At 32.5% G+C, this 20,000-nt stretch overlaps 4 protein-coding genes and 1 long non-coding RNA gene across 11 annotated transcripts in view; 4 read left to right on the top strand and 1 right to left on the bottom strand.

Moving 5' to 3' along the window:
* LOC124422377 overlaps positions 1-518 on the bottom strand; it is a 2,877-nt gene extending 2,359 nt beyond the window's left edge. The window contains exon 1 of the long non-coding RNA XR_006941855.1: positions 200-518. This is a non-coding gene — a long non-coding RNA (uncharacterized LOC124422377). The remainder of the gene's footprint in view (positions 1-199) is intronic.
* A 265-nt stretch (positions 519-783) lies between these two features.
* Positions 784-5,148, top strand: LOC124422375 (glycylpeptide N-tetradecanoyltransferase 1). 2 transcript variants are annotated; one of them, XR_006941854.1, is made up of 9 exons: positions 784-937; positions 1,387-1,622; positions 1,696-1,906; positions 1,978-2,094; positions 2,159-2,329; positions 2,418-2,598; positions 2,731-2,994; positions 3,070-3,876; positions 4,534-5,148. XR_006941854.1 is itself a non-coding variant. In XM_046958742.1 (8 exons), exons 1-8 carry the CDS (start codon positions 861-863, stop codon positions 3,226-3,228), a joined length of 1,416 nt encoding a protein of 471 aa, XP_046814698.1. In that variant the 5' UTR covers positions 784-860; the 3' UTR covers positions 3,229-3,943. The 2 variants fall into 2 exon arrangements, 1 of the variants encoding a protein (XP_046814698.1); XM_046958742.1 differs by lacking the exon at positions 4,534-5,148 and having other exon boundaries at positions 3,070-3,943.
* A 1,127-nt stretch (positions 5,149-6,275) lies between these two features.
* LOC124422373 (hyaluronidase A) lies at positions 6,276-8,753 on the top strand. Its single transcript, XM_046958741.1, has 5 exons — positions 6,276-6,549; positions 7,001-7,194; positions 7,333-7,759; positions 8,093-8,297; positions 8,426-8,753. The coding sequence occupies exons 1-5, from the start codon at positions 6,488-6,490 to the stop codon at positions 8,615-8,617; spliced, it is 1,080 nt and encodes a 359-aa protein (XP_046814697.1). The 5' UTR covers positions 6,276-6,487; the 3' UTR covers positions 8,618-8,753.
* Positions 8,754-13,463: 4,710 nt separating this feature from the next.
* LOC124422298 (hyaluronidase B) lies at positions 13,464-16,312 on the top strand. The gene is made up of 5 exons (XM_046958556.1): positions 13,464-13,787; positions 14,355-14,563; positions 14,715-15,141; positions 15,511-15,715; positions 15,846-16,312. Exons 1-5 carry the CDS (start codon positions 13,726-13,728, stop codon positions 16,014-16,016), a joined length of 1,074 nt encoding a protein of 357 aa, XP_046814512.1. The 5' UTR covers positions 13,464-13,725; the 3' UTR covers positions 16,017-16,312.
* Positions 16,313-17,047: 735 nt separating this feature from the next.
* The window catches only part of LOC124422299, a 13,415-nt gene continuing 10,462 nt past the window's right edge, over positions 17,048-20,000 (top strand). The window contains exons 1-2 of one of the 6 annotated variants that reach the window (XM_046958562.1): positions 17,048-17,227; positions 17,534-17,589. Coding sequence is in view for 1 of the 6 variants with exons in the window: in XM_046958557.1 (XP_046814513.1) it covers positions 18,033-18,078 (46 nt within the window). In the remaining 5 variants the exon portion in view is untranslated. The other 5 variants (XM_046958558.1, XM_046958559.1, XM_046958560.1 and 2 more) reach the window with 5 other exon arrangements.

Here is a 20,000-nt window from a genome sequence, read left to right as displayed (position 1 = left end):
AAATAATAATCAATTATCTAACACATATGTATATGTATGTATGTATCTTATAATATTAATAATATAATCAAATTAATTAATAGATTAATAGTACTAGATTAATAGCATAATATATGTATATGTATGTGTATATATATTATTATATTTAATAATTATTATGAATAATTATATATATTTAATATTATATTTATATACATACCTCATTTTTCCAACAATTAATTAATGTTTCTTCTCTCACCGATCATGTTCCTCACTAATTTGAAAAAAGCAGATAAGTCCTATATCAAATACTTTAAGAGTTAGAACTTGTATTCTGATTGGTTGAAGAGCGAAAAATGGCTGTCGCTTATTGGTCAATGAAAATTCCTACCTTTTACGTCGTCCAATAAACATCAATGTTATTTTATACACATTATTCTTTATACTTACAAATATATTTCATATATTATTATTTGACATTTTACAATTTTTATTTTGTTTTGTAGTATAAAATATATCGAAGTATTAAAAAAAAATTTTCAAACTGTAAGCTTAATAACTTTAATATTCAGATATATCATATTATTACATAAATTGTGAACAACAAATTAAAGTGTTTTCTCTTTAAAAAAGTTTCTTTTTATTATAGTAATAAAATATTAACAAATTAATGAATAAATGTATTTAAACATATTGTTAAATGTTATTCATTGTAAAGGAACACACTTTTATGTACATTATCAAGCATTCTTACCTTGTAGAAAATGAGAGCCAATCATCTCTATGGTCATGTGATCAGCCTCATTCGAAGTTTTAGATTCAAGTCATGTAGACGGCGCTAGTAAAGATAGCGCGTGCGCAGCTACAAAATCTATATTAAAATGGAGGATAAGAATCAGGTCGTGGAGCGAGAGGCTAAGAAAGATGAAATTCATGAAAAAGATGGGCATTCCAAAAGGTACGTTATCAATCTTTATCGTACAATTCGTGTGCCATTTTTTTATTTCGATTGCAACATTTGTTTTCTTCGATCACTTAGAAGTAAAAATTGATGTGACGGCCGGTAGTTTTGCAGTCGGTACACTGAGACCTTCCAATGCAGCCACTGTATAATCATTAACGATTAATATTTCAATAAACATTATCTCTTCTTACAATATTATTTCATCTTTCCTTTGTAAAAACTTATTTTTCATTCCAACACTTTGGTTATGATTTATAAAGTAATAAATAAACATGTACATAATTTTTACCTACAACATAAGTTTTCTCCATTCCTATGTCATTAATTGAAAATATATAATCTATTAAAATTATACGTATAATTTTATAAATATCGATTTGTCTACGTGCTGTTAAATATCTTATCTTGATATTGAAACGTTAAATTCTATCTCATGTGTCTAGTTCTAAGAAAAGGAACCGTAAGAAAAAGAAACAACCAGTACATTCCACGAGTGAAAATCACAATAATGCAGGACACAGTGAAGAAAAAAATCTTCACAGTGCTTGTAATATCTCCATAAAGGAGATACAAATGGCTATGGAAGTATTTAATATGCAACAAAAGCCTGCCAAAACTCAAGAAGAAGCAATGCAAAAGCCTTATCAATTTTGGAGTACCCAACCAGTACCTAAAATGGGTAGGTTTGGAAAAAATGTTTATAATTAAAGTAAGTACGTATGTAAAGTAATTTTGTCATCATAAAATTTTAGATGAAAAAATTATGTGCAATGAACCAATTGAACCTGATAAAACTTCCATAAGGGCAGAACCTTATTCGTTGCCAGAAGGTTTTCAATGGGATACATTAAACCTTGATGATCCTTTGGTATTAGCAGAATTATATTCTCTGCTATCAGAAAACTATGTAGAAGACGACGATGCGATGTTTAGATTTGATTATCCACCTATATTTTTGAAATGGTCATTATTATTACATATAAAACTTATAAATAATAAAAAAGATGATTACTGGAATATCTATGGATTTTTAGGGCATTACAACCACCAGGATGGTGTAAAGAATGGCACTGCGGTGTTAGAGTTAGCAAAAGCGGACGTCTAGTCGGTTTTATTTCCGCTATTCCAGCTACTCTACGCATTTATAACCAGTGAGCATACAATAGTTAAATCAATTTTATTGTATTTCTTCTCTAATTCTTCAATTTATTTTAGTACTAAAAAGATGGTTGAAATAAATTTCTTGTGCGTACATAAGAAATTAAGATCCAAAAGGGTTGCTCCTGTTCTGATACGAGAAATTACAAGGAGAGTAAATCTTCAAGGAATATTTCAGGCTGTGTATACTGCTGGAGTTGTATTACCAAAACCAGTTGCAACTTGCAGGTATTTCATTACTAATAAATAAACATTTTTTTTCAAATGTATACACGTATTTTATTTCTATGAAATTCATATTCATTATTATGCTTAGATATTGGCATCGATCGCTTAATCCAAAGAAGCTTATTGAAATTAAATTTTCTCATCTCTCGCGTAACATGACTATGCAAAGAACATTAAAACTGTATAAACTGCCAGAGAACACCAAGGTGCCTGGATTTAGGAAGCTTGTTTATACAGATATTCCACAAGCTCACAAAATTTTAAGTGATGTGAGTTTCGATATTTCAATCAATATTTCTTAATAGTATATAAATGGAAAAAAAAACAATATATATATATATATATATATATATATATATATATATATATATGTATATATGTATATACATCGTATGTTTCAGTACTTAGAAAAATTTGATCTGGCACCGATTTTTACAATCGAGGAATTTCAACATTGGTTCCTTCCACAAAATGGCATGATCAATACTTTTGTAGTAGAAAATGATGGTAAAATTACGGATATGGTTAGCTATTACACATTACCAAGTTCAATAATGCATCATCAAGCACATAAGACTTTAAAAGCCGCATATAGTTTTTACAATGTCTCCACCGTCACTCCATGGCTCGAGCTTATGACCGATGCTCTTATATCAGCCCGTAACGTAAGTCTAAACATCTTTCATCGTATCCTATTGTTTAGAAAAATCCTATTGTTAAAGAAAAATTATTTTATACAGTTGGGCTTCGACGTATTTAATGCTCTGGACTTGATGGATAATAAGGAGTTCTTGGAACCTTTAAAATTTGGTATTGGCGATGGTAATCTCCAATATTATTTATACAACTGGCGTTGTCCAAGTATGACGCCTGGAAAAATTGGTTTGGTGCTCCAGTAGACTTCTAGATCAACATGTTGTTGACTAGAATATAAAACGATTGTAAGCTTGCGTGAGTGAAAGAAAAGAATGCAAGAGTGTGAGTGACGAGAAAGAAATATGGCAATATGAGATGCACACGTAAGAATATAAAACGATGCAAAAAAAAAAAAAAAGAAAATGAAGAGGAGTGCGGAACCTCTAATATTTCCGCGATTACAAAGGATAATAAAAGAAAAAAGAAAAAATAAAAAAAAGAAACAAAACAAAAAAAAATAGCGAGCAAATGAACGTTAAAATAACAGCGGAAGAAGAGGGAGGAGGGTTGAATAAATACGTGTGAAAAAATCTTTCGATACTGTGAGTCGATCTCTCAGTAATTTCGAATATCATTCTTTCCAACGTCCTTGATACTCGGACATGACGAGACAGGGACATGGTCAAGATCAGTACGGTGTAGAGAGAATATTGCATGCGCCAACGCGAGTGTATATACGTATATTATGTGCGTGATTCGAGCAATGTAGATAAGTATCGTAACTTTAGTAACTTGACCGACCCACGCAAAGGGTGAGAACATAAACAACTAGGATGCGATCTAACTTCTTCGAGAGAACTATGTTTCCTTTGCACCTTCTTGACAAGATAGATGATAATGCGTATGTCAAGGTAAGAATGAAAAACAACAAAAAAAAAAAAAAAAAAGAATTACAATAAAATGAGATTCGTCGGCAAAGTATCCCTCTTTTCTCTTCTCGTTACCTTCTTTTTTAATTATTTATTTTCTTTCTTCCTTTCTTTATCTTTCTTTTTTTCTTACAATGATCGATCACAAATGTAAAATGTTTTTACATTAATACATGAAATATTTTTATCCTTAAAAAGCTACCCGTCCTTTTTCCTATACTTAGCTTGATCAATTTCACCGACAATTCTCTGCTACCCATCGACGATAAGATAGCTTCGAGAAGACAAAAGAATGGACAAAAGATGTCAACTTTCGGAAAACTCGACATTTATCCCGCATGTCATTGCTTACTTTCATCTATTTCTTCTTTTTTTCTTTTTTAATTACATTTAAAAACATATAACAAAAAAAAAAAGAAAAAGAAAACACTTTACGAATTGATCCAACGAGTAAAGAATTACATTCGATCGTTGATATGTCAGCCGCAAATACGATTTATATATTATATTTTATTCATTTATCACGACATTATTGTACTTCTCGGCGCGTTGTTTTTTTTTTTCTTTTTTTCTTCTCTCTTTTTTTTTTTTTCTTTTTTTGTTAAAAAATTTAACTCATCTTCTATGATTGTTCAACAGGCACACGCACACAATCCCACCACATCTCCCTCCCCTCCCCCCTCCATATACGCAGAAAACTGTATAACTCACGGATATGCTCTCTCAACAGAGAAAAAGTTTTTCTTTGTAACTGCCGCTCTAGATAAAAACGACCGTCTCGAAGAACTCCGACGGTCGACATGCAAGGCCTTCTTCTCAAGATAAAAGAGAAGAAACTATGTTTCTGTCACAATTAGCTGACTTAACATTTGTATTCTATTTAGATAGGATGTTAGCAGGCACACATCCTCCGATAAGTTCGTAGGCATAACAAACATTAATTTACACCGATAATAATACACATCCGTCAATAAATATTTATTATTCATACCGGCGACCGATGAAAAAAAAAAATAAAATAAAATAAATAAAATAAAAAAAAAATAAAAATTGTCTCATCACATCCAAATTGTATTTCTATCTAATCTGATCGATTATTAAATCGTATAAATATCAAATATTATCGAATCATTAGAAGAATATTTGATGGGATTAATTCAATTAGGATTATGTCAAACGCGTTATTATAAAATGATAAAACGTGCAACAAACGATACGAATGTTTTTTCACCTAATAAAATATGAAGTCTAACAAGGTGCAGATTATAAATCAAATTATGATATAAAACTAGTATCATTGATTATTTATCGACAAATGTTTTAAAAAGAACAATCGTTAAAAATTATACGACATTGGAAATATATATATATATATATATATATATATATATATATATATATATATATATATATATATATAAAGAAGAAAAAAAAATGTCGCCATAACCGATATAAAAAATACGCAGTACGTAGTTTATAACTTCTTCGAACATTGTAACACATGTAATAAACAGAGGAAAAGTACTTTTACTACTTCCGTGTTTATAATTATATTGTATTCTGCGGGTATCAAGTCAATATTAATATTCATGTCTTTGACGTTTTATTTATCTAAGAAAATACTGTTGTTATGTAAGAAAATTTCATATTAACATATTTTATTATTTTTAATAGAAACGTTATAATTTGCAAATTTAACTGCTACCCTAAGTTAACACATACACCATTTTTATTTCATCTAGTTATATATACGTTATATTTACATGTATATACGTATATACATAACAGAGTTCACTTAAACACACATGTGAAAGTATTCACGATAAGCGAATATCCTTCGTTTGGTAATAATCCCCCGTTAAATCGTGTGCGATCCATAAAGTTATCATATTTCGTGCTCTCGCTTATATTTACAATACTATTTAGATTCGCAGTCATTGGTACACTTGCAATTGCTCGATAATATAACGCAAATATCATTGACACGAAGGTTATACTATTGCGGACTCTGTAATTCCTTTGGGAATAGAAAAAGGCCAACTCTTAACGATAAATTTGAATACGGCTTGCAAAACGTGAGAGTATTACGCGAAATAAAGTAGAAAGAGAGAGAAATATGTTTACTCTCGTGCATCCACGAACAACCCTTTTGCTCTTTTGAAACTTAGGAAACGTAGAGAGAGTCGCTCTTAACGTGCCATTGATAATGGAAAGGAAAAGAGAAGAGAAAGTATAATATGAGAGGATAAAAAAAAAGGATGCGGAAACAAGAAAAAAATATACAATATCCCGGAACAAGAGATAACGCTTCGTGTGTCACTGATAGAAGTACGTAGGTGGGGAATATAAGACACGATGCGGGATAAATACTGGCCCGAAATCATGCGGAATTCAGTCGCAGTTCTGGTGTACTATCATCGTTAACGTTTTTCTATAGACTAGAACTTATTACGGAAGAATTGCAAGGATCGATCGATCGTAATATAATTCGAACAACGTGGAATTTAAATAGAAAAAGAAATTGATAATATGTGAGAGGCTCGTTTAGCGAACGTATAGTTATTAAAATTATCTGGATTGACCTTACTAAATCATGCTCCTAGTGATCCTTTTTCTTTACTTACTTCATCCCTTAGTGAACGGCAATTTAAACAGGTAGCTACTGTCTAACGAAAGAATAAAAGAAAGAAAGAATGCAAAGAATAGTACTAGCAAGTTTTCTTTTTCTTTTCTTTTTCATCGAACGATATCTACGAGATTTATATTATCACAATAGATCATTTTATGGATGATCTTGGTTTTCCTCCAGCTTGATTAATCGATATGTTAATAAGTTTATTTCAATCTCTTTTTCATAGCCTGTTCGAAAGTGGAAAGTATAATTGAATCTGTTTTGAATTAATTATAAAACGGGCTATCTATTCTATTTTAGTTTTGGAATTTTATATACTTATAAAATTATATATATAGACGGAAAAAAGAGAGTGAAAGGATGAGTTCAAGTTCAAACACATCGGTGTATCTTATCTAATATGTGTCGTTGTCCCTGTAGTCAGTATATAATATCACCACCGATGATATCCATCCCCTCATTTAACTTTTTCAGAACGAATTGGCCGAAAAAAATCTTTAACATTTATTGGAACGTTCCTACCTATGTTTGTCATCAGCATGGCGTCTACTTCAATGAGTTGACAAAATTTGATATCAAATATAATTCTAAGGGAAATTATCGCGGTGAAACGATATCACTCTTTTATGATCCTGGAAATTTTCCTGCTATGGTGCCACTCAAAAATGGTAATCTTTTACTTTTCATTTTTATCTCTATTTTAGATAAATTTTAAGGTACGATATTCGTATTGAAAATATCTTTAAATTCCCCTTTAAATATCTTTACTTCGATCGATTGTAAAATCTTATTAGATAATTATTTAGGTACATATGACATAAGAAACGAAGGAGTTCCTCAAAAAGGTAACATCACAGTTCATCTCCAACAATTTACCAAAGAATTAGATGAAATATATCCAAAGAAAATTTCCGGTGGTATTGGTGTGATAAACTTTAATAAATGGAGACCAATCTTTCGACGCAATGTGAATAATTTAAAGATAATTAAGGAGGTTTCCATAGATCTTGTTCGCAAGGAACATCCAAAATGGGATAAATCGATGATCGAAACGGAAGCGTCGAATAGATTCGAAAAATCTGCCAGAATATTTATGGAAAAAACTTTAAAATTGGCGAAGAATATTAGGGATAAGAATAAATGGGGTTATCACGGGTATCCCTATTGTCCTACTGCTTCAACTGGTAATCCTAGCTTTGATTGTGACGCTCTAGCGATGAACGAGAACGACAAGTACGAGATTAGAAATATTTGATTGGAATAAGTTAATTCATTTCATACGATCGATCAACAATTATGATTTTATTAAACTTATATTATTAATTTTTTATTTTTTTCATTCAACATATGATAAATATGTTTGAGTAATTTGCACTTATTTCCCATGATATTTATCAGTACTTGAACAAACGATTAGCGTGAGATTCTTATAAAAAACAAACGGTCTATGATTAACAAAGTCAATGTCAATTATTTCCTATTGAAAGTTAAAGTATGTCAATAATTTAGCTTCCTATTCTATGTTATCTAATCGTTCATTTAAAAGATCGTATGTTTCTCATACAGGCTATCGTGGCTGTTCAAGTATCAAGACGTACTTTTGCCATCCGTCTATGTGAAACATGTTCTAAAACCAGAGGAAAAAATTGGTCTAGTACGAGGAAACGTGAAAGAAGCTGTTAGAATCTCAAAAAAATTTGAACATTTACCTAAAGTACTATCTTATTGGTGGTACGCATATGAAGATAAAATGGACACTTTTCTTACCGAGGTTAGTAGTATTTTATTTCGAAATTTAAAATATCATGCTTATAAAAACCAAATTAAATCGTATCCTTTTAACTTCTCAGTTATTAAAGATTTTATACTTTCTTGTATTCGATTTTTATATTTTCATAGACCGACGTGAAAAATACTTTCCAAGAAATTCTTATTAATGGTGGGGATGGTATTATTATATGGGGTGTCATGCATGACTTAAACAACAAAAAGAAATGTGAAAAATTGGAACAGTACTTATCGACGATTTTGGGACCAATCGCTTTTAAAGTGATGGAAGCTGTCAAAAAAAGAACACCATTAAACTTTTAATACGATCTATAACCTATTACCGATGGTGATAGGGTGCGTTCAATGATCTGCTTTGTAAATATTACTCTTATTGCAACGATACCATCACATTGAAAAGATTTGTCACAGACAAAAAATAAAACTGTAATTTACAAGATCATAACATTAATAATCAAAGTAAGAAAATAATTAATAATTAAATTAGTAAAAATAAGTATATATCAAAAAATATTATGTGTCTAATGTCCATATATGTACTTAATCTAATTCCTTTGTGACTAAAACCAATAAATGTATTACTTCGCATTAAGAATGATGCATAATCCTTTAAAATAATATTCCAAGTACGTAACAATATTCTTCGTCACAATAATTCCGGAAGTATTAATTAAAATAATAATCTTAAAAAGAAAAAGAAAGACGAAATTAAGAAATACTACATACGGGTATGAAGTCATTAAGAGCGTTTAACTATTAATGAGTTCGGATCACTATCACGATTCTCGATCTTCGTCACTTTTTCCTCCCCTTCCTCTTTCTCTTTCCCATCCTTCACTTCTTCCTGTTCATTTCGAAGTAGCAAATCGAGCGAAATTTACAACGAATATACTTTAGCACTAACAGGCAAGTTTTACTTGTCCGAGGTGTAAGATCTCAGGCAATTTCGTTTTTTACACATGATTACATCGAGTACAGGTAGTCAAAGATCTCTTTTGCTCACGGATGATCTACCGTTTTATCTCTCTCTGTCTCTCTTTCTCTCATTCTTTCCCTTTGTCCCTCTTCAACTCTCTCTTGACAATCATGCATCTTTCTTTGTTTTGTGTCGAGAATACTACGAGAGCTCTTGACAGTGAAGGAAAGTGAGTAGAAAAAAGTAAAAAAGATGGTTATTAGTAAACATATACATACTTTTTAACTGCAATAAAAATGTCATAACTTAAATAAATGACATTATGTAATCTTTTAAAACTATAAATATAATTTTTGTGTATGCGTACTATTAAATATCTTGTCTGTTATCGAAACGCTCAATTCTATCTCTTGTTTTTGATTTTAAGAACAAAAAAAAAATCGTAAGAAAACAGACAGTACATTCCACGAGTGAAAATTATAATGATACAAAGACATAGTAAAGAAAAAAATCTTTAGATTACTTCTGATATTTGAATAAAGTTGATACAAATCGATGTGGAAGTATTTATAATATGCAATAAAAGCTCGCTAAAAATATTGATAAAAAACAATACAAAAGTCTTATTAATTTTTGAAGTATGCAATCAGTAAATAAGATTATCTCTGCTATCAAAAAATTATATTGAAATCTATGATGGCATACTTAGATTTGATTATCGAACAATATTTTGAAATGATAATTATTATTACGTATACAAATTTCAAATAACAAATAAAAAACAGATTGCTAAAGTACATACCCATTTTTAGAAAATTATAACCACGAAGATGTATAGAATGTCACTGTCATGCTAGAGACAGAAAAAAACGAATGTTTAGTCCGGTTTCATTTCCCTAATCCAACTATTCTATGCTTACATAACCAGCATTTGATTTATATTTATATCTCACTTTTATTATATTTTTTCTCTAATTTTTGAATTTATTTTACCGATAAAAAAATGGTGAAGATAACAAATGTTTTGTATATACATAAGAAATCAAGATTCAAAAATATTGTAAAAATTATTATTATATTGAATTATATTATTATATTGAAAAAAAATTATTTTATTGAACAATATTTTTGTCAATATATGTATAAATATATACATATATATACATATATTGGATTTCGATGTATTCGATGCATTAAATTTAATGGATTGGAAATTCTGAAATTTGGTATTGGCGGTAGTAATCTCTAATATTACTTATACAATTGGCGTTGTTCAAATATGAAGTCCGAATATTCCAATAGACTTGTAGATCAATATATTATTAACTGGAATATAAGAGAAAGAAACATGGCGATATTTGATATACACGTAAGAATATGAACGACGAAAAAAAAATGAAGAGGAGTGCGAAACTTCTAATATTTCCGCGATTACAAAGGATAATAAAAAAGAAGTAAAAAAAAAAAAAAAAAACAAAATGAACGTTAAATAACAGCGGAGAAAGATGGAGGAAGGTTGAATAAATGCGTGTGGAAAAATCTTTCAAGATTGTAACTCGATTTATTAATGCTTTCGGATATCATTTTTTCCTACGTCCTTGGTACTCGACAAAAGATGACAAAGACAGGGTCAAGATCGGTATGATGTAGAGAAAATATTGCATGTGCTAAAGCGAATGTATATATGTATATGTGCGTGATTCAAGCAATCCAGATAAGTATCATAACGTTAGTAACTTGACCGAACCACGCAAAGGATGAGAACGTAAACAACTAGAGTGCGATCTAACTTTTTCAAGAGAATTATCTTTCCTTTGCACCTTCTTAGTCAAGATAGATGACAATGAGTATCATGATAAGAATGTCAATGTTAAGATAAGAACGAAAAAAAAGAATTAAAATAAGATTCATTGATGAAATATCTCTCTTTTCTCTTCTCGTTACTTTCTTTCTTTAATTATTTATTTATTATTTATTTATTTTTTTTTTCTTTATCTTTCGTTTTTCTTACAAGAATCGATGACAAATGTAAAAGTTCTTGATGTTAACAGATGAAATATTTTTATCCTTTAAAATTATACGTCCTTCTTCCGGAACTCAGTTTGATCGATCGCACGGTCACTGTGAGTTATCCATCAACGATAAGATAACGATGAGAAAATGAAAGAAAGAACAAAAGATGAAAAATTTCGAAATGTCGATTTAACTCGGTATTTATTTGAATATTTAATTTAATCTTATTTAGCTTAATTTAATCTATTTCTTTTTTTCTTTTCTTTTTTTCTTTTTTCAATTTCATTTAGAATCAAAATTCGCTCTTATTATAATAAATAGAAGGAAGATCGAACGTAATTGTTCGATTATTGAATAAATTACATTCGATTATTGAATAAATCGAAAATACGATTTATGTTTCATTGATTCATTGCACCATTTATTGCGACAACTTGACGTATTATTTTTTTTCTCTTATAAAAATTAACTCGTCTTTTATAATTGTCCAACAAGCAAATACACACACACACACACACACGCAAAGAGAAAACTATATAACTCACGGACACATTCTCTTAACAGAGAAAAGTTTTTCTTTGTAACTGCCGCTCTAGATAAAAACGCCCGTCTCGAAGAACTCCGACGGTCGACATGCAAGGCCTTCTTCTCAAGATAAAAGGAACGAAACTATGTTTCTGTCACAATTAGCCGGCTTAACATTTGCATTCTATTTAGATAGGATGCTACCAGACACATCCTCCGACGAGTTCGTAGGCACAACAAACGTTAGTCTACAACGATAATAATCCACATCCGTCGATAAGTATTTATTCCCCGTGCCGTTGACAAAAAGAAAAGAAAGAAAAAGTGAAAGGAAAAGCAAAGAAAAGAACAAAAAAAAAAAGAAAAAGAAAAGAAAAATGTCTCACCGCAGCCAAATTGTATTTTTTATAAAATCTAAGTAAACGATCGATTAAATCGTATATATATCGTATATTATCGAATCATAAAAATATTCGAGTAAAGTTAATTCAATCTGATTATGTCAAATGCATTATTATAAAATGATAAAATGTGCGACAAACGAAACGAATGTTTTTTATCTAATGAAATATGGAGTCTAACGAGGTACGAATTATAAATTTAATTATGATATAAAGTTCCTAACGTCGATTATATCTACCGACGTGTATTTTAAACTGACCGTCGTTAAAAATTATACGACGTTGGGAATATATAAAAAAAAAAAAAGAGAAGAAAAGAAATAAAGAAAATATCGCTATAGCCGATATAAAAAATACGAAGTACATGGTTTATGACTTCCTCAAACACTGTTCTACATGTAATAAACGAAGAATATTTTTACTACTTCCATAATATAGAACGTTTTATACTAGATATCTAGTCGTACGGATATCTAATCAATCTTAACATTGTTAGTTTTAACGTTTTGTTGACGTGTAAAAAAATATTACAATTTCATACTGAAGTATTATTTTATTCAATGAACTCGTTATTATAATTAGAAGCATTAACTGCGACCATAAGTTACCGCATACAATATTTTTATTTCAACTTGTCACGTCCTATATACATTCATAACATAAAAGTTTACCTAAATACAAAATGTAAAGTATTTGTGATAAACGAGTATCCTTCATTCGACAATAATCCCCTTAAATCGTAAAATTATCTTAGTTCGTGTTCTCGATTGTATGTACAATTTTATTTCGATTCACAGACATTGGCACACTTGCGACTCCTCGATAAGATAATGGCAAGTATCATTGACTCGAGGGTCATATACTTGCAAAATCTTGTAATCCTTTTTGCGTAGTAGAAAAAGATGGACCCTTAACGATCGATTTGGATGCGGCTCGCAAAATGTGAAAGTAAAAAAGAAAAAGAGATAGATAGAGAGAGAAAGAGAGAGGGAGAGAAAGAGAGAGAGAGAGAGAGATTTGCTTTCGTTCATGCTTGAACAACAACCCTCTTCTTCTTTCGAAGCATCGTAAAGGTCACCCTTAGCGACGTCGACGTGCCATCGATAATGGAAAGGGAAGGAAAGAGAGGCGAGAAAGGAGAATATAAGAGGAAAAAAGAAATATGCGGAAACACGAAAAAACGTCAAACAATAGCCCGGAGTAAGAGATAACGCTTCGAGTCACTGGTAGAAGCACGTAGGTGGGGAACACAAGACACACAGACACGATGCGGAATAAATAGTGGTGTGAAATCGAGCGGAATTCAGTCGCACTTCTGGTGTACTATCGTCGTTAACGTTTTTCTATACACGAGAACGCAGTACGGGAGCATCGCAAGGATCGATCGATCATAGTGTGACTCACTCGACGTGGAATTAAATAGAGGAAAAAAGAGAAAAGAGAGAGAGAGAGAAAGAGAAAGAGAGATAAAGTTCCTTTAGAATTGATAACACATATGAGAGTCTCATTATTGAACGGACAATTATCAGTATCAGCACGATTGTCCTTACTAAATCATGCTCCTAGTGACCCTTTTTCTTTTTTTTCTTCAGCCCTTAGTGAACGGCAACTCTTGCGGGTATTGTCTAATTAAAGAAAAAAAAAAAAAAAAAGAAAATAAAAAACAGAAAAAAGAAAAAAGATAAAATGGAAAAAGAACAAAAAAGAAAAGAAAAAAAAAGTAAAAGTGAAAGGAAAAAGAAAAAGAACACAATGAGTGTGGCGCTTACAAATTTTTTTCTTTTTCATTCATCTTATCTATGGGAGTTATATTATCACAATAGATCATTTTATGACTGACCTAGTTTTCCTGCGGTGTAATCGATCAATACGCTAATAAGTTTATTTTAGTCTCTTTTACATAGCTTCTTCGAAATTAAAAAATATAGTTAAATTTCTTTCGAATTAAATGTAACGCCCGTTATCCTGGTATTCTATTTTAACTTTCGAATTTTGTATATATATATATGGTTTTATATATATGCTTATATATATATATATAGAAAGAAAGAAAGAAAGAAAGAGAGAGAAAGAGAGATGAATTCAAGTTCAAATACATCTGTGTATCTTATCTAATATGTGTCATTGTCGCCCGAGTCAGTATATAATATTACCACCGATGACATCTCCCGCCTAATTTTTCCAGATCGAATTGCGAAAAATCCGAGAGACCGAAAAGAGTCTTCAACATTTATTGGAACGTTCCTACCTTTATGTGTCATCAATATGGTCTCTATTTCGACGAGGTGACAAATTTTAATATAAAACATAATTCTAAGGACAATTTCCAGGGAGACAAGATAGCAATTTTTTATGATCCTGGAGAATTCCCGGCGTTATTGCCACTCAAATATGGTAACATTTTGCTTTACGATTTATCTCTATCGTATATGGATAAATTTTTTCAATAATATCGACATCGAAGATTTCTTTGAATTTTTCTACAACAGGTATCGTTGCATCGATAAAATGAATCTTACATGTGTAAATCTTACATATTGTTTAGGCAAATATAAGATAAGAAACGGTGGAGTTCCTCAAGAAGGTAACATAACGATACATCTTCAAAGATTTATCGAACATTTGGATAAAACATATCCAAATAGAAACTTCAGTGGTATCGGTGTAATCGACTTTGAAAGATGGAGACCGATCTTCCGACAAAATTGGGGCAATATGAAGATATATAAGAATTTTTCAATAGATTTAGTTCGCAAAGAACATCCATTCTGGAATAAAAAGATGATCGAATTGGAGGCATCGAAGAGGTTCGAAAAATATGCCAGACTTTTCATGGAAGAAACTTTGAAATTGGCCAAAAAGACTAGGAAGCAGGCTGATTGGGGTTATTATGGATATCCCTATTGCTTTAATATGTCGCCTACTAATTTCGTCCCTGATTGTGACGTTACAGCGATGCGCGAGAACGACGAGTACGAGATTAGAAATACTATTAAAATTATTAATATTATTAAAATTACATATATAAAAAATTTATTTATTTTGCTCGATACATCAACGATTATAATTTTATTAAGTTTATATCATTAATTTTTTTTTTTCATTTTATATAACATGCGATAAATTTTTCTGAAAGTTCACGCGTGTTTCCTATAATTTATGAGTACTCGATCAAAAGAATTAGCCTGAGATTCTTATAAAAAGCAAATGATCGAATACATGCGTATGTTTAACAAGATCAATGTCAATTATTTCGTACTGGAAAATAGAGTAGGTCAATGAATTTGCTCTCTATCTGTTATCTAATCGTTTGTTTAAAAGACCATACCTTTCTCACGTAGGATGTCGTGGCTGTTCAATAATCAAAATGTACTTCTACCATCCGTTTACGTTAGACGTGAACTGACCCCTGATCAAAGAATTGGTTTAGTGCAAGGAAGAGTAAAAGAAGCTGTTAGGATCTCGAACAATTTAAAGCATTCACCGAAAGTGTTCTCTTATTGGTGGTACGTGTATCAAGACGAAACGAATGCTTTTCTTACCGAGGTTAGTATTATCTTATCTTGAAATTTAGAATATTATGCTATCCAAAACCAAACTAAAACGAATCCTCTGTCCTTTCTTAATTATTAAAGATTTTTATATTTTCTAATATTTGATTTCTGTATTTTCATAGACCGATGTGAAAAAGACTTTCCAAGAGATAGTGATAAACGGTGGGGATGGTATCATTATATGGGGTAGCTCGTCCGACGTAAACAGCTTAAGTAAATGTATGAGATTGCGGGAGTATCTGTTAACGGTTTTAGGACCAATCGCGGTTAACGTGACAGAAGCCGTTAACTAAAGATTACCCTACAAACTTTTAATACAATCTATGACCTCTTGCCGATGGTGATAGGTACGTTCAATGATCTGCTTTGTGAATACTACTGGTATTGCAATGGTGCCATCACATTGAAAAAATTTGTCACAAACAAAAAAGAAAACTATAATTTACAACATTAAAAACCAAAGAAATAAAATAATTAATAATCAAATTAGTAAAAATAAGTATATACCAAAGAATATTATATGCTCGATGTCCATATATGTTGTACTTAATCTAATTTCTTTGTGCCTAAAATCAATAAATGTATTACTTCGCATTAAAAAGTTATAATCCTTTAAAATAAAGTTCCGAGTACATAATAACATTCTTCTTTATAGTAATTCCGGAAGTATCGATTAAAATGCCAAATCGTAGAAAGAGGAAGAAGAAAGAAGAAAGTAAGAATTACACTACGTTCGGGTGTAAAGTCCTTAGAAGAGTTCGCCATTAACGAGTTTGGGATCCGGTGACGTTTCCCATTCTCGGTCTTCGTCACCTCCTCCTCCTCCTTTTCCTCTTGCTCCTCCTCCTCATCTTCCTGCTCGTTTCGAAGTAGCAAATCGAGTGAAGCTTACGGCGAACGCACTTTAGCACTAGCAGACGACAAGTTTTACTGGTTCGAGGTGTAAGGCCTCGGGCGATCTTGCTTTTTACAGTACACACGACTACATCGGGTAGAGGTAGTCAAAGATCTCTCTTGCTCACGGTTGATCCCTCCTTTTACCTCTCTCTCTTTTTTTCTCTTCCTCCCTCCTCAACCTTCCCCCACCGGTCTCCGTCTTTCTCTGTTTTCTCGAGGATACCTCGAGAGCTCTGCGAGTGAGAGAAAGAAAGAAGGAGAAAGAAAACATGAAGGAGAGAAAAAGAGAGAGAGAGAGTGAGAGAGAAAGAGAGATGGGAGAAGGGAGAGGGGGAGAGAGAGAAAGAGAGAGAGAGAGAGAGTGAGGATGAAAGAGAACGGAACGGGAACGGCGCGGAACCGAACGTACTGAGTAGAAGGAGAAGCTGAAGGAGACGCTGGTAGTGGTTGAGGAGGAGGAGGTGGTGGAGGAGGAGGAAGAAGAGGAGGAGGTGAAGAAGGAGGTGGAGGAGAACGGAACACGAGAGATCGGCAGCACAGTTTCGTGCTCAGCTCAGCTCGGTTCGGCTCAGCCTCGTATCGGCCTCGGTCTTTCGAGCCAAAAAAGGTACGGATTTTCCTTGACGAGTGTAACTCCTTGACCGTTATCAACAAAGTCCTAACTTATCATCGTACGTCTCGAATCGCGCGGTTACGCGAGACGAGCGCTTTTATTAAAGTGCGTGCTATTTCATCTTCTTCTTCTTCTTCTTCTTCTTCTTTTTTTCTTCTTCTTTTTCTTCTTCTTCTTCTTCTTGTTATTATTGCTGTTATAATAATAATAATTATTATAATAATAATAATAATTATTATTATTATTATTATTATCATTATTTGCAATTTAACGAAAGATCTATCTTGAATACACGCGTAGATCTTCTCTTGCTTGGTGCGTAGTACGCGTTTGCGACGTCGCTGCCGTATACCGAGGTGAGTGACAGTAACTTGAGAAAAGCCAAGGCTGCTTGTGCGTCCATCGCTGAGTCTCTTTCCCTCTCTCTTTCTCTCTCTCTTTCTCTCTCTCTCTCTCTCTCTCTCTCTCTCTTTCTCTATCTATCTATCTATCTTTCTCTCTCTCTCTCTCTCTCTCTCTCTCTCTCTCTCTATCTGTCTGTCTCTCTTTCTCTTACCTCATTCTTAATCTGACATAAAAGCATTAAGAAATTTTACAAATCGATTTTTCTATGTTCTTCTTTATACTTTTGTAACCAACGTAAGAATAGTGCATTCGATCAAGAACGTTCGGTAGGATTTCTTCGGGCATAGAAAATCTTCCACGTCACGTACCACCAAGCGTTGTCATTACGCTGATCGTTTTGTAAGAGTCTTTCGATCGGAGAGGCAGCGCATAGAAAGTAGACGTTATATCCTTGATGGGAATTAAACGAGAGAGTTCTTTGAAAAGATACATTGATACGCGTAAGCTGAATAATATATACATCTAAGTAGTAAGTACGTACGTATATAGATAAATACGTTGGATCCATTAAATCAAAGTCCATTAAATCATCTTCGGAAAGTCAGCTGATCATTTGAAAAGTATCACAATCTCTCAAGCGAGATCCTTCAAGCTGTCGGGATCTCACCAACGAGATATGGGACACCCAAGCAAGGCTCGAGGAGATGAGAGTAGCCCAGAAGCAAGTTATCCAAAACGTTTCGGCCGCTAATCCTAATACTAGACCCTATTCTTGAGTTAATGATAGCTCTTCATAGACGCAAGAGTTTAAGTTCCACGCTAAACTGTTGCGCGGTAGCGAACCTACAATCGTATCCTATTTAATGGAGACCTTTCGCGATTGGCCCTATCATTGGCCGAATTAATCGAGCGTTTTTCGAAAATATAACTAATAATTATACCGAGTCCTTTTTATAAATCGTTCTGTCGATGTGTGTGCGTCTATGTGTGTATGTATGTATGTATGTATGTATGTATGTATGTAACCATCATGGTCATTCATTTTTGAGATATGTCTCATAAAGCAAACAGAAGACGAAGAATCTCGATATATATCTACGCGAGAGAAACGTGTGCTCGAAGGATTTTTATAACGGACACTCACTCCCGAGAGTGTCTTCGTTATTGGACATGTTACTTCGTCTCATAATCATTCGGAATAACGTTAACCGGTCTCATTCCTAAAGGGTGGTCTGTAGTTAATTATCTCTCACGGCGCGAGACATTTCTTTTTAAAACCACAGGTAGTCCGACGTTGCTGAAATTATTTTATGTCCCTCCTGCTACCGTACCTTCGACACCTTTTCGCGCCTTTTTTATACCATAGAAACTTTTCTAATTTATAAACAAATAAAATACCAAAATCCGTATCGATCTCATAAAATTATTAATACTTGAAAAATTAATACTTACATTTTTTTCGTTAAATATCAGTCGATTATGATTGCAAAAAAAAAGAAAAGAAAAAAAACAAAATGAAACGAAAAAAAAATCAAGATCGTTCAAAGTCAAAAAAAATTTGTTTATTACATGAATGATATTATAATAATGTGGTCAAATGTTTTGTTCGTAAGTATCTTATAACTCTTTGTAAACATATACATACTACAGAGCATACTTTACGTTGTATACCGATATCCCTAAGGTCATGGTGAACAGCGTAAGAGTAAAGAAAGTAGCTTCGTCATCAGCCCTCTCGAGATATCTCATGTCCATCCACGGTACCGAAGTAACGGGTCGTCATTCACGAAAAGAAACCAAGAACGAAATCTCCTTGATATGAGTCACCTTACATCGCAACGTGTTTATGTCGCTTATCGTTAAGAGACAAGAAATATGTCAGATCTAATCGCAAAATGATTTAAAAGGATATCATCAGGTGCGTACAAAACGTGATCGATTTTTCGATCGCACGATTATACAAGGAAAGAGAGGAGACTTGGGATATACATTTTTCCACGAAATCTTTCAACTTTCTGACTTTTTCTTACAAGCGAATTCGACACCGAAAGAAGAAAACCATGGCACCGTGCATTTAAGGAAGACGAAGAGAGATAAAAGAGAAATAAAAAAGAAGAAAAAAGAATTCGCGATTTGTCGCACGTTCGACCTCTCACGAAAAGAGGAAGAGGAAAAGAGGGAGGGAGGGAGAGAGAGAGAAAGAGAGAGAAAGAAAGCTGGTAGCGGCAAAAGTAGCGGGCAGGCTCGAGGAAGACGAAAGGGCCCGTTTTAAAGAGCCGAGCATTAAAAACAACAATGTCATTACATTTTAACGACCTGTTCTTGGGCTCTGCCCTCCCTTTTAAAAGCGTTCGTTTGCAGGTATGTGGTCCCCGCGTACGGGGACCACCTTACTAGCGGGTGGAGGGAGTGAATAAGAGAG

This window comes from Vespa crabro, chromosome 2 (assembly GCF_910589235.1).
Source record: "Vespa crabro chromosome 2, iyVesCrab1.2, whole genome shotgun sequence".
Lineage (NCBI taxonomy): Eukaryota > Metazoa > Arthropoda > Insecta > Hymenoptera > Vespidae > Vespa > Vespa crabro.
This window is presented reverse-complemented; position numbering and strand designations above follow the sequence as displayed.